The sequence below is a fragment of the Petaurus breviceps genome, unplaced genomic scaffold (assembly GCF_028583685.1).
Source record: "Petaurus breviceps papuanus isolate PSGF00001 unplaced genomic scaffold, PetGlider_PUasm1.0 90383, whole genome shotgun sequence".
Classification (NCBI taxonomy): domain Eukaryota; kingdom Metazoa; phylum Chordata; class Mammalia; order Diprotodontia; family Petauridae; genus Petaurus; species Petaurus breviceps.
This window is the reverse complement of record NW_027187234.1, coordinates 1,085,983-1,099,699: the sequence shown is the minus strand read 5'-3', so window position 1 is coordinate 1,099,699 and position 13,717 is coordinate 1,085,983. Positions and strand designations below refer to the sequence as shown.

Here is a 13,717-nt window from a genome sequence, read left to right as displayed (position 1 = left end):
TTACCTACACACACACACATACACACACACACACACACTCTGAAGCTTAAGACAATTTTTAACTCCTCAAATTTGCTCCCACTTTTCCACTGCAAATGACAGGCATAATATTTCTCCCAAAGCACAGGTAACTGAACACACAGGTGTGACTTGATCCCTCCAAAGTGTCTGGTGTGAAGTCCTCCTCCAAAGCCTTATTGTAGAAGCTCACTTTTCTGAATCCTCACCAGTCTCCCAGCACCTATGGTTTATAAGCCCCTTAAATCCACAGCTTACCTTTCATCAATTTTCCTGTGCATCCTAAGATCTCCATCATGGTTACCCTCCTAAAGAACAGACAACAGGCATCCCAGATTTCTTTTGAATCCTAGGCCCCTTTCAGCCCAGTTTAGGTTGCTGCTGGGGTAAAATAGTCTTAATCTCAGGTATTCCATCCACCTCGAGACACCCCTCCCCCAAATTCTAGCTCCTTTTTCCATTCTTCTGATCCTTTAATGTGTTGTTATCTCCTAATTTGGCTGTGTGAGCACATGCTGCTTCTCATTCATATCTCTTGCATCAGTTTGTTCTCCCAGATGTCCAAGATCACTACTCATAAAGCTCTAATCTTTCTAGTAGGATCAGTAAGAAGTTGCCTTCAGCCTCCCCTGTTGGATTCTCATAGAAATGCAGACTTCCAATTCCTGTTTCCTAAGCTTTTTCCATCTAGACCACAGGGCCTTATGGAATTTCCCCCTTCCTCCCTCTCCCTCAATGTTTAAGTATTCAGTCCTGGGAAGACAGCATGGTATGGTGGATTGAGTGCTAGACTTTGCATCAAGAAGACCTGTTTTCCAGTCTTTAAATACTTACTAGCCAGATGACAACCCTAGGGGAAAAATATTTCTTCTCTCCTAGACTCAATTTTTTGTAAAATGGGGGTAGTAGCAGCACCTATACAGCCAGGTCTTTATGAGGATCAGTGAGATAACGTATATGAGCACTTTGAACACCTTTAAGTGCTAGGGAAATGTTTCTCATCATCACCATCATGGTGCATGTACAGAGGAACACTAGTGGTTTTGTTTGGGGGGAGTATAGTATCTATGGAATAAAGCACAGGCCTAGCACACAATAAATACTTATTGACTGACTATGAGATAAAATTAAAAGGGTAAAATATCACCAAATGATGAATGCCAGGAAGAGAACTTTTAACTTAACTTGATGGGCCAAGAGGAATCACTGGCAGCTTATAAGCAGAATGACAGGATCAGATCTATGTAGAGATTTGCCATATGCCCATGGAAAAGCAAGCTGATTGCACTCTTAAGGATGGATTGGTAAGGAGAGTGGAGGTGTAAAGACCTGTTAGGATCATAGGATCATAGACTTTGATGCTAAAAGTTGGTTTGCCTCATCCAACTCCATAAGGGTCATAAGAGTTTGACCTGGAAATAATTTGGGCTTGTAGATTTAGAGCTGAAAGAGACCTTAGAGGCCATCTAGTATAACCCCTTCATTTTAAAGATTAGGAAACTGAGGCCAGAGGAGTCTAAGGGACTTGAGGTCACCCATGACCTCAAATCCAATGCTCTTTGTACCTTATTCACGGCATGATAAGAGACTGCACTCCTACTGGGAGCTCAATGCTAGTGGTTGAAATATCAAATGCCTTCACATTTTTCTCAGAGATAGCATTTTAGCATAGGGAAAGAGCTGTCACAATACATACTGATCCCCTGGGATTGGGGGAGAAAAGGAAGGGAGAGAGTTATATTTAAAATACTAACCCAGGGCCCTGTATTTTCTGAATTTGCTGACAAGACATTGCCTGGCAGCAACTTTCTCTCCTCAGATCACCTGACATGCCACCAGCCTGAGAGCATGGTGGGTGGTGAGAGGGTCAGTACAACAGCTGGGCATTATCCCTACTTCACCCCTTCCCCCAATTCTTGTGTCTCACGATCATTCTTCCCACACAGTTTATCTTTAAGCCAAACTGCACAGACTCTGAGCCAGCAACAATTAATGTTTTGTAGCCTAAGGAAATCATAGTTCCTGACCCAAAGAAAGCAGATTCAAACTCAGGAGAAATTTGAGTGTATCCAATGACTTTATGGTTCCGAACCACTAATAAGAAGACAGCTGATAACAGAGGAGAGATTGGGGGCTGGGTGGGAAGAGTGGAACCTTAAATAAATGATTGGAACTGTGAAATAGCAATTACTTTCCTTTCTAAGTAAACTAATTGTTTAAACTTTAATATTTTCTCCGTTGCCAGAACAGGAAAATGATTCATCTTATAAAGTATGTATGACAAGAATCAGAATTTTAGAGTTGGAAGGAAAAAGAGAAAATCTATTCTAATCCCCTCATTTTACAGATGGGAAGATTGAGGCCTACATAGAAGTGTAGGACCAAAGGATATTCAGGGAATAAGTGATGGAAGTGAAATTTGAATCCAAATGCTGTGATTTCCACAACCCTGCTTTTGGACTCAATTTTAGTCTACAATTGTCTCTAAAGAAATGCCACAAAATTCTTGAAACAACATTTACTCTGGTTCACTCTAACTTTAACAATTGAAATGCCAGTGGAAGCCAACCTGACTTGAGCAGAACTGGAGCTAGAATTCACCAATGCCCTTGACAGAGATACTGATTTTATTTCTACTCAAAATGTTGATTGTGAATCCGTTTATTCTGCTGAACAGAACTGACACATGTTTACATTACTCATCCATTTATGAATCCGTATGTGAAACCTTCTTTGTCTTTTTTTAATCTATTCAATTAGTATTTTTCCGTCACCTACTGTGTGTGGAGCCTATGCAAAGTGCCAGGTGGAGGCAAAGATTAGTAGGACCCTGTCCCAGTTCTCAAGGAACTCAGCCTATCGTAGTACAGATCCTCACTGTCACTTATCACCTCTGTGACTCTAAGTCACTTAACTTCTCTGGACCTCAGTTTCCTCACCTGTAAAATAACTGAGTCAGACTAGCTGCCCTAGAAGGTCCCTTCCAGCTCTACATCTATAGCACTATGCATATACACAGAGCTACAAAGCAAAGATTTTTATTTTTTGGTTATCATTTCATCCTGACCTATGATTTCACTGGGGTCCGATCCTCCATCTAGGAATACAAATCAGCAGCTCCTCTGTTGATTTATTATAGTCTTTGAGGTACCTGATACTTGCAGAGGTTAGATGACTTATTTAGGGTCACACAGTCTGCAGGGTCTAAAGGCAGAACTTGTACCTAGGTTTTCCTGTCTCCAAAGATAACTCCCTAGACACTATTACACACTGCCTCTCATGATGCAAGGGAGAAGGTGGAAAACAGGAAAGGAAAGAGAAACATACAAAATACCATGGAAATTTAAAACAGAGAGGGCTAATTTCTGTCTAGGGGAGAGAAGAGGAGAGATTATAAACAGCTACTTAGAGGAGGTAAATGTTTGGTTTTTGTTTTGTTGTGTTTTTTTTTTTAATTTCACATGCACTGGCCATAAAAGTCCTCATGTGACTTCCATTTGCCAGCAGGAATGGGTGCTTACTTGACCAAATGAAATATTTCTGTTTCAGAGTCTGTATCAACCTTATCACATTCTTCTAAGTAGGAAGACCTACAAGATCTATCTTTCTGAGGCATTGAGGCATTGACTTATCCAGGGTCATACAACCATCAGAAGCAGAGCTTGAACCCAGGTTTTGCTGGCTCTGAGGTTAGCCCACTATACCATGCTTCTTTTCCATTTTACAATCAGTATAATTATCACATGTAATATCATTAAGAATAATAGTAGAAGGGGCGGCCAGGTGGCTCAGCGAGTAAGAGCACTGGCTCCGGTGTCGGGATGACCTGGATCAAATCCCGGCCTCAGATACTCAGCACCACAACCAGAAATAACTGGCCATGTAACCTTGAGCAAGTTACTTAACCCCGATTGCTTTAAAAAAAAAAAAAGAAAAAAGAATAATAGTAGAGGGGTGGCCAGGTAGCACAGTGAGTAAGAGCACCAGCTCCAGTGTCAGGATGACCTGGGGATCAAATCCCAGGCTCAGACACTTAGCACCCACCCAGAAACACCTGGCCATGTAACCTTGAGCAAGTTACTTAACCCCAATTGCTTAGGGGCGGCCAGGTGGCTCAGCGAGTAAGAGCACCAGCTCCAGTGTTGGGATGACTTGGGGATCAAATCTGAGCTCAGATACTCAGCACCACACCCAGAAATAACTGGCTGTGTAACCTTGAGCAAGTTACTTAACCCCAATTGCTTTATAAAAAAAAAGAATAATAGTAGTAATATTATTAATAATATTCATTTATCTAGCACGTTAAGGTCTGCAAAATAGTATATGTAAATTAATATGATTCTCACATGGGAGCAGTTAGGTGATGAAGTGAATAGAATGCCAGACTCAGAATCAGGAAGATTTGTTTTCATGAGTTCAAATCTGGCCTCAGAAACTTACTAGCTATGTGACCCTGGGCAAATCACTTCACTTTATTTGCCTCAGTTTCCTCATCTGTAAAATGAGCTGGAGAAGAAAATGGCAAACCACTCCAGTATCTTTGCCAAGAAAACCCCAAATGGGGTCATGAAGAGTTAGATACGACTGAAATAACTCAATAACAACACATGACCCTCACAATAATTCGGTCAGGAAGGTACTGTTATCCCCATTCTAGAAATGAAGAAACTGACACCCAAGCTGAGTGACTTGATCTAATAATGATCTAATAAATGACAGAGACAGGATCCAAACCCAGCTTTCTCCTGACTCCAAGTCCAAAACTCTTGTCATTCCAAACCCCCTACTCTCTGAAGTTGAAAAGGTGCCTTCATCTATTTGATTTAATTGTTGTAACACCCCTAAGTAGGTTCAGTCAGGATCTTTTATCCATATTTTCAATCAAGTGAGCAAACATCTATTAAGTGCCAACATGGCAGGGCCCTGGGTTAGATGCTCCATGAATGTCAATTGACTTGGCAATTGAAGCTCAGGAAAGGGACATGACCTGCCTAAGACACTGCTCAGAAGTGATAAAATCAGGATTTGAACCCAGTTCCAGTGCTCTTTCCAGGAAATCCTACCAATTACTTTAGGAGAAGGGAGAAGTGTCCCCTTTTCTGTCTGGGAAAGATGAGTCACTAGCAGTACTGACATCATATACAAGTAGTAGTTCTAAGCAAAGATCTCTTTCAAAGGGCCAATCCAGGAATTAAGTTCTCTTCAATGAGTGGCATTCTTCAGGAGGCGGTCTAATTCCCTCAATCACTAATTTCCCATTAATGTTCTGTTTGGCAACAGGAAACCTGTCCCTTTATTATGAACTGTGCTCTGTACTTAATCACTTGGGACTTAAAAGGAGAAGCTTGGATTTCCTCCCTGTTGAGCTCAGATTCCAATCATTACTTATTGTATTCCAACCCTGTACCCAGTACTTGGGGGAGAACTGAAGGGAGGGAGGGAAAGGAAGACAAAAGAAGGCTCACCCTCCTGGAGTTCTCAGTCTGGTGAGATATGACATGCACCCTTGATACATTCAGAGCACAGTATAAGACAATAAAAGCAAGTGTGAGTTTGTATGCTTTCGAATTTAAGTGTTCTAGGAAATCGGAGAAGAGAGAGCAGTGTGACCTGGACTGGTCAGAAAGTGTTGCATGGAGGAAGCGCGTCTTGAATTGTCCTTAAAGGAAAGAATAACACCTGGACAGGCAAAAGAAGGCAGCAGTTCCAGGTAGGGTTTCAGTGTGAGCTTAGAGATAGGAATATACTCTGTTACATGTTATGTACTTGGCATCACAGGTCATGGATTTAGTTCTAAAAGGGACTTTAGGCCCCCCTCATACTGCAGTTGAGGAATCTGTGGCCCAGAGAGGGAAGTGGTAAAGTTACCCAAATCCCCAGACTTTCAATCCCATGGTTTTCTTGCTCAGGCTAATAGCAACATTCTACTGGCTGAACACCTTGGTCCTGGACCAAGCAAGCACTCAGTCAGTAAGCATTTATTAAGTAACTACTGTGTGCTAGGCACTAACTACACTAAGCCCTGAGGATGCAAAGAAATGCAAAAGACAGTCTCTGCCCTCAAGGAACTTACAGTCTATTAGGGGAAGCAACATGAAAATCAACACAAACATCATGTGTGTGTGTGTGTGTGTGTGTGTGTGTGTGTGCGCGCGCACGCACGCGCGCAGGATAAAGTAATCAATGGAGAGAAGGCGCCAGCATTTATGGGGAATAAGAAAGGTTTGTTGTGGAAGATGGTATTTTAGCTGGGACTTGAAGGAAGCTAAAAAGAGCCAGGAGGGTAGGTAGGTAGCACAGTGTACAGAACACCAGGCCTGCAGTCAGGAAGACTCACCTTCTGAGTTCGAATTTGACCTCAAACACTTAACTAGTTGTGTGACCCAGTTTACCTCAGTGTCCTCAGTAAAAATGAGCTGGAGAGGAAAATGGCAAACCACTCCCGTATCTTTGCCAAGAAAATCCCAGATGGGATCATGAATAGTCAGACATGATTGAAACAGCTCAACAATAACAAAAAGAAGCTAGGAGGTGAAGATGAGGAGGGAGAGTGTTCCAGGCATGCGAAACAGTCAGTGAAAATGGCCGGCGTCTGTAGATGGAGGGTCTTGTGCATGGAACAGCAAGGAGGCGGCGTCGCTGGATCACAGGATACATGATGGGGAGAAGGATATAAGAAGACTGCAAAGGTAGAAGGAGTATATATGGTGAAGGACTCTGATTGCCAAACTGAGCATTTTGTATTTGATCCAAGAGATGATGAGGAGCCACTGGAGTTAGTTGAATGGAGGAGAGTAACATGTTCAGATCTTCTCCTTAATTCGACAGCTGAATGGAAGGCAAACAGGAGTGGGGAGATATGTGAGGCAGGGAGACCAAACAGCAGGCTTAGTTGTAATAGTCCAGGAGTAAGGTGATAAGGGATAGGAGAAAAGGGGGGCATATACCTACAGAGTTGCAGATACTGCTGAGTGCAAATAGGGACTTCTCAGTTTCCAACAACAAAATTGAGGATAAGAGTATATAAAAAGCATAAACATCATGCACAGTCTCTCACTATAAAGCAGCTAGAAAAAGAGCATGGGATTTGAAGTTGGAGACCATGGTTAAAGACAGTAACTGTGAAGTCTAATGGGCAAATGAATGAAAAGGCATTTATTTGCAGCTGTGTACCAAGCACTGGGCCATGACCCAGATCTTATAGGATCATAGATCTAGAGCTGGAAAGAGTGTTAAATGTCATCAAGTCCAAGCCCTTCATTTTGAAGATAAGGAAACTGAAGCAAAGAGAGGTTATGTGCCTTGCCCAGGGTCACACAGCTATTAAGTGTCTGAAGCAGGATTTGAACCCAGGTCATCCTGACTCCAAGTTCAGAGCTCCGTCTACTACCCTGAATCCATTTCTCCTTGTACTATGTATGCCATACTGCCTCTTTAAAAGGTGCTGAGGTTATGGTAGGTACTATTATTATCCCCATTTTAACTATTCCCCTAAACATATCATGTACATTACAGGACACCCACCATCCTTTTTATACCTTATTCCTTCTACTGTACCTCCTCTTCACTTACTTGAACCCTGACCTTTCTTCAGTGGCCATGAAGCCTTTCCCTGAGCAGTCCAGGTCAAAATGATCTGGTTTTCCTCATTTGCTCCTATAGCCCTTTCCATCTATACCTCTGATTTGGCACCAATCACACATATGTTTCATCTTCTTCTGTCTCTTTCTGGGCTTTCCAGCTAAACTATGCTGCTATGGAGGACAGGTTCTATGTCTTACACCTGTGATTCACCCTCAGCTCTCAGCAAGGGGCTAGGCTCACAGAAGACCCTCAAAGGCACATAAGCAGATGGATTGCTGGAGCCAAATCTACCTCCATTACCACAAAGAGAGAAACCACAAGCCTTCTTTTGAGATCCTCATTTTGGGCCCCTGCTCTGCATAGAAACTGAGGCAGTATGATGTAGTCGTTAGTGCAATAGGCATGGCGTCAAGGAGATCTGAGTACAAATTCTTGCTTATAACACTTGCGAGATGTGTGACCCTGGCCAAGTCACATCCTTTCTGAACCTCAGCTTGCTCATCAACAAGGATACCAATACCTATAATGTTTACCTAAAAGAGTTGCTGTGAGGCCCCAACAAATGTGTGTGTGTGTGTGTGTGTATAAAGCATTCTGCCTACCCTGAACTGCTTCATAGATGTGAGTTATTATTGTAGTAGTAGCTCTTGTTATCATTATTATAAATGACCATAGAGAGGATAGAGAGAGAATGAGAAGTTGTGGCAATGGCCACAGCTGAGAATCCATCCAGCAGTCATCGTGCCTTAATTGAGTTGGAGAGCTGTTTGCTTCAGGAAAGTAGCAGAAGCAGCTGGCCAGCAATGGGCTATGAAACACACTCCTGTCTCAGGAAAGGAAGAACTGGCTGGCACTGGGCCAGGTCCTACAGAGATGCAGCATAGCCCAGTCATCTCCAATGCCCATCAACTTCAAGACTTCCATCCACTGGAGCCAGGAGTCAATTTTTTGCCTAAAAATATTGGAGAAATTAACACCTGGGAGCTAGTTAGTGCCAATCCTGAGAAAAGCCCACCCCTAGGGGTCCCTGTACAGGTCTAATCATGATCATGAAGACCAGGGTCGACCAAGAGGGGAAATGAGTACTTCTTAAGTGCCTACTGTGTGCCAGGCACTCAGCTGATTCTCACAAAGCTCTGGGAGGTAGATACTATTATTATTCCCATTTTTACAATGTGGAAAGTGAGACCAGACAGAGTTTAAGTGATTTGCCTAGCATCACGCTGCTAATAAGTATCTGAAGCATTATTTGAATTCAGTTTAAATAAGCATTTATTAAGTGTCTACTGTGTGTCGGGGACTTGTTTGATTCTCACAAAATTCTGTGAGTTAAGTACTAGTATTATCCTCATTTTTACAGTTGAGGAAACTGAAGCCAAATAGATGTTAAGTGATTTGTCCAGAGTCACACACCTAGTAGATGTCTAAGACAGAATTTGAACTCCTTATTCCAGGTCCAGTACTCTATCCATTGTCTCAAGGAGTACTGGGATTGGCAAAAGGGATCTTATTTTTTCCTGAGCACCCCCTTCAGGAGAGTCAAGAAACAAGAATATTAGTTGATATTAAGTGTTTATCACATGTGTGCACACATGCACAGACACGCACACACACACTATCACAGAATGTTAGAAATGAAAGGAGCCCTAGTTCACTGAAATCAGGGGTTAACCTTTTTTGTATTCTGGACCCCTCAGGTAGTCTGGTGAAACTTATTGACTCCTTTTAAGAATAATGTTTTTAAATGCATAAAATAAAATATATACCAAGGAAAGCAATTTTATTCAAATAATTATTAAAATGTATGCATAAACACACACACATACATTTTTAAACAAGTCGCAGGTAAAGAACCCCTGGTCTAGAAAAGTGGTATCAAATTCAAATAAAAATGGGGCCATTAATTCATACACAAAGATACCTGTGGGATGCATATTGGCTTAGTTTTTAAACATAATATTATCTATGTGTATTGTATTTTTATTTATTTTGTCAAATATTTCCCAATTATATTTTAATCTGGCTCATCTACATCCAGGAGCTTGGGTTACATGTTTGAAACTCTGGTTTAGACCAACCCCATGATTTTACAGGTGAGGAAGCTAAAGATAAGAGATGCTGAAGGACTTCCCTACCTCACATAGTTGGGACTTGAACTCAGTTCTTCTACTCCCAGCGTAGTGGTCTTTCTACCACACTGTGGGGAGTCTTAGGATCTGTACCCACTCATGCCTATCTTCCACATATCCCTTCTCTTCCCTTCCATCCTTAGCCAGTGGTCACTTCCACTCAGAACCCTGATGTCCTGTGAGATCTTCATTTTACAAAGAACAATTTGAGCATGGTCACCTCTCCACTTAGGGAGGCAGGAAAAGGAATAGGACCATTCCATAAGATTTCTATCTACAAGAGTGAGAACACAAAGGCTTTCCTATATAATCCTGAGCTATTCCAAAAACTCCTTTACCTGAACAAGTCCTCAAGCTCTCAGATTTTCATAGCTTTGACAGTGCATTATGTTCAATACTGTTCTCTGCCAGGAATTGTACAGGATGCGGCAAAAACTTGTCTCCTTAAATCCTTGACCTGGCTTTTAGCCTAGCTCCTGCCTACCCTTCTAGCCTCTTACCCTACCTCAACACTTACTATACACTGCAGTCAAGTATAATCACTTCCCCAAATGCACCCTGGTGCTTATCTAATTCTGTGTCCGGAGTGCCTCTCCACCCATCCAAGTTCCACCTACACTTGAAAGCCTGAGTCTTCTCTGATCTTCCCAACCAACACCAACTATTCTACATATACTCCTAATACCTTGTCAGTACCTCACGTATGTATTATCCTCTGTTTTTTACTACCATTCTCTATCTGTATGTTTTATACACTCTGCTAAACTGTAATTCTCCTTCATGTCTGATACTTCTTTGTTTCTTTGCTTGTAAGTATTGAATAGATAAATGTATGAACTTTAAAACCCAACTTAAATACAACCTGTCCCAGGTACCCTGATGCTTTGTCCCTCATTGGTTATGACTACCATCATCATCATCAATCAATCAATCATATATCATCAACATTTATAAGCTTTAAAGTTTGCAAAGCTCCTTTACAAATAGTATGGCATTCTGTCCCTCACAACAGACCTTAGAGGTAGATGTTATTGTCCCCATTTTATAGATGAGGAAACTGAAGCAGACAGTGGTTAAGTGATTTATCCTTGGGTCACACAGCCAGTAAGTGTCTGAGCAAGGATTTGAACCTCTTTCTGCCTTCAGGCTTGGTGCTCTGTCCACTTCAGCACCTTATACTTAAATTCCACCTACTCAATTAATAGTCAGTCCCCAGATGCCCTATTCCTCCACTGATTATCCTCTTCTCCCTTGCACTGTTATGCACCTACATCTCTAATGCATTTAGATACAATTATCATGTCATATTAGGTATTATAGTTATTTGTGTTTGTGTAGTATTCCCCCTACTGAACTGTATAAGCTTCATAAGGTCAAAAACCATGTCATAAACTTCATGGCTCCTCACTATCTAGCATAATGTTTAATACATATTTGTAACATTAATCAGGTCAAACAACAAACCTTTATTAGGAACCTGCTATATGCCAGCTACTGTGCTAATAAACACATTTTCTTTTTAATGAATGGATTACATAAATGAATTGATGTTGGCAGTGACTCTGACAAGAAAAGTGACTGGGAGAGAGGACTATAGAAGATTCTGCTTTTAGTAGTTGCTAATATTTAAGAGTAGTGGTTGATGGGCCATTTTCTGGGGAAATGTGAATAAATACAGTCTAAGGGGTGAAGTAATTCCATCCCTCTTAGACTAAAGAGAAGCTGTTCCCTCTTCACAGACCCTGGGGTTGAGTCATACTGATTTACGCAGCTGGGGTTCTGTCAATGTTCACCATCATTGAAGGTGTGCTTGGTGTTCCCAGAGATGGGGGGGAGAAGAACAGAGAAGCAGAACAAGAGGAGGAGGGGGTGTGAAACTAAATCCAAATTGTAACAAAAAAACATTGTCATTAATTTCTTTTTTTCTTAAAGTCCATTATTCATGAAAAATAAGTCATTACCTTCACCTACTTCTGGCTTCCATCCCTGGTCCTAGACTGAATTCTGACCCAGGACAAATGGTGTAGGAGAAAAAGTTTGGAGCCATTACAATTGAATCAGGATCACAGCTGTACTGGGTTCCTTTCATGACACTGGGCAACACACATCCTCTCTTTGGATCTCAGTTTCCACATTGGTCATTTATATAGCTCCTGTACTAGAACTTTTTACAAACATCACCTCATTTGTTCCTCATAACAACCCTGTGAGATAGGTACTATTATTATCTCCATTTTATAGTTGAGAAAACTGAGGCAAATAGAGGTTAAGTGACTTGGCCAAGGTCACACAGCTAGTAAGTGTCTGAATCTGGATTTGAACTCAGATCTTCCTGTCTGCAAGCCCAGCACTCTATGCACTGCACCACCTAGCAACCTCCTAAATGGTCTCTAATTCTGTTATCCTAACTGAACTTCCTAATCCTGGGCAGTCTGAACTCTAATGAGAAAGCTGATAGGTATATAGTATTTAAAAGTTTACCAAGCACTTGACATACATATCTCCTTTGATCCTCATACCAGCCCTGTGAAGTGGGCACTATAAAACATCATTATCTATCCCTATTTTATAGATGAGGAAAATGAGACTAACAGAGGTAAAGTGACATATTCATGGACACATAACTAAGAAGTGTCAGAGGCAAAATTTGAATCCAGAGTTTCTTGACTAAAGGTCCAGTAAACTGCTCCCTATGCCATGCCTCTTGTCAGCCCTTTCCCACCCTATTTATTTCACAAATGATGTTTGTGAAAAGGGGGTCTAAGCGAGAGAGCGTCAATGATTCAGTGCAGCCTTTCCATGCTCTTGGGGACATAACTTAGAGGTATCTGCAGTCTCAGATCCTTAATATAACTTGGTCTAAAAGAAAGAGCGCTGACTTTCTAATCTCAGACATCTGAGTTCTTGGCTCAAACTCCTCAGTTAACCAGATATATGATCTTGGGCATAGAAGCTCAGCTCTCTAGGATTCAGTTTCCCTGTCTGTAAAATAAGGAGACTGGGGTACATGATCGTTGGTATCCTAAGTCTGATAGTCCATGACTTTGTGGCTCAAATTCTGAATTGATATTGCTTCATCTCAGGAGTCCTGTATTCTCACAGTGAGCTAGACCTCGGACAGTCATACAGGGGCTGGATTCTAAGATTGCATAATCACCAGCACTGTCAGACTCCACTATCTTTGTGACCTTGAACAAGGAAATCCCTGCTCTGGGCCTCAGCTTCCTTATCTGTAAAAGGAAGGCTGTGGACCAAATAATTTCCCAGGTACCTTCTAGGTCTAAAATCCTACGACAACGCTGTGATCCTATCCTTAATTGTGTGCTAGGGGAGAAAAATGTTCACCATGGAGTCATCTGAGGACAACCCTGGAAAAAGCAGTCTCTGATTTCCATGAAAAAAAGGATGCTTCAGGGGAGGATATTCTTCCCTTTCATATTCATCTTAGCGCATCTTTGGATTTTCCCTCCATTCCTCCCTCTCTTCTGGAAGTACCCCCCCAGGGATAGACAGGGCTGTTCCACTGCCTGGCAGAAGGGAGGGAGGGGAGCCAGGATGGTATGCACCAGCAGCCCTGAGCTGCACGCAGCAGTGCCCCTCCCTCCGCAGGAGAGTTGGGGAGGGACGAAAGAGCCAGGCAGGATGGCGCGATCGAAGCTGAAGAATTCCCCATCAGAGAGCAAGGCTGGCCAAACAACCACCCCGGGAGAAGAACCCTATGGGGTCAGCCCCCTGCTGCCAGCCCACAGGATGGGCTCCCAAGGCAGTGACATCGGCCAGAGGTATGGCTGAGTGGGCAGTCGGGCTGGAGGGGGCTGAGGGAGGCCAGGAAGCCCAGCAGGTGGGAGGATGAAAGGGGGTCCTCTCTGGTAGAAGCCCAGGGGGATGAAAATCCTACATGGCACAGCCTAAGAGCCAGGTGCTGTAGAGAATGGTTTGTCCGGGGATGCTTTAAGCCAGCATTGGGGGAAGACAGGACAGAAGCA

At 42.4% G+C, this 13,717-nt stretch overlaps 1 protein-coding gene across 6 annotated transcripts in view; it reads left to right on the top strand.

Moving 5' to 3' along the window:
- The window catches only part of KCNT1 (potassium sodium-activated channel subfamily T member 1), a 227,642-nt gene that overhangs the window by 85,499 nt on the left and 128,426 nt on the right, over positions 1-13,717 (top strand). For 2 of the 6 annotated variants that reach the window (XM_069108353.1, XM_069108352.1), the window contains exon 1: positions 13,364-13,513. The exons of the other annotated variants lie outside the window; for them this stretch is intronic. In XM_069108353.1, the coding sequence (XP_068964454.1) occupies positions 13,374-13,513 (140 nt within the window). In that variant the 5' untranslated portion in view covers positions 13,364-13,373. Of the gene's footprint in view, positions 1-13,363; positions 13,514-13,717 lie in introns of those variants that run through there. 6 annotated transcript variants of the gene reach the window in all.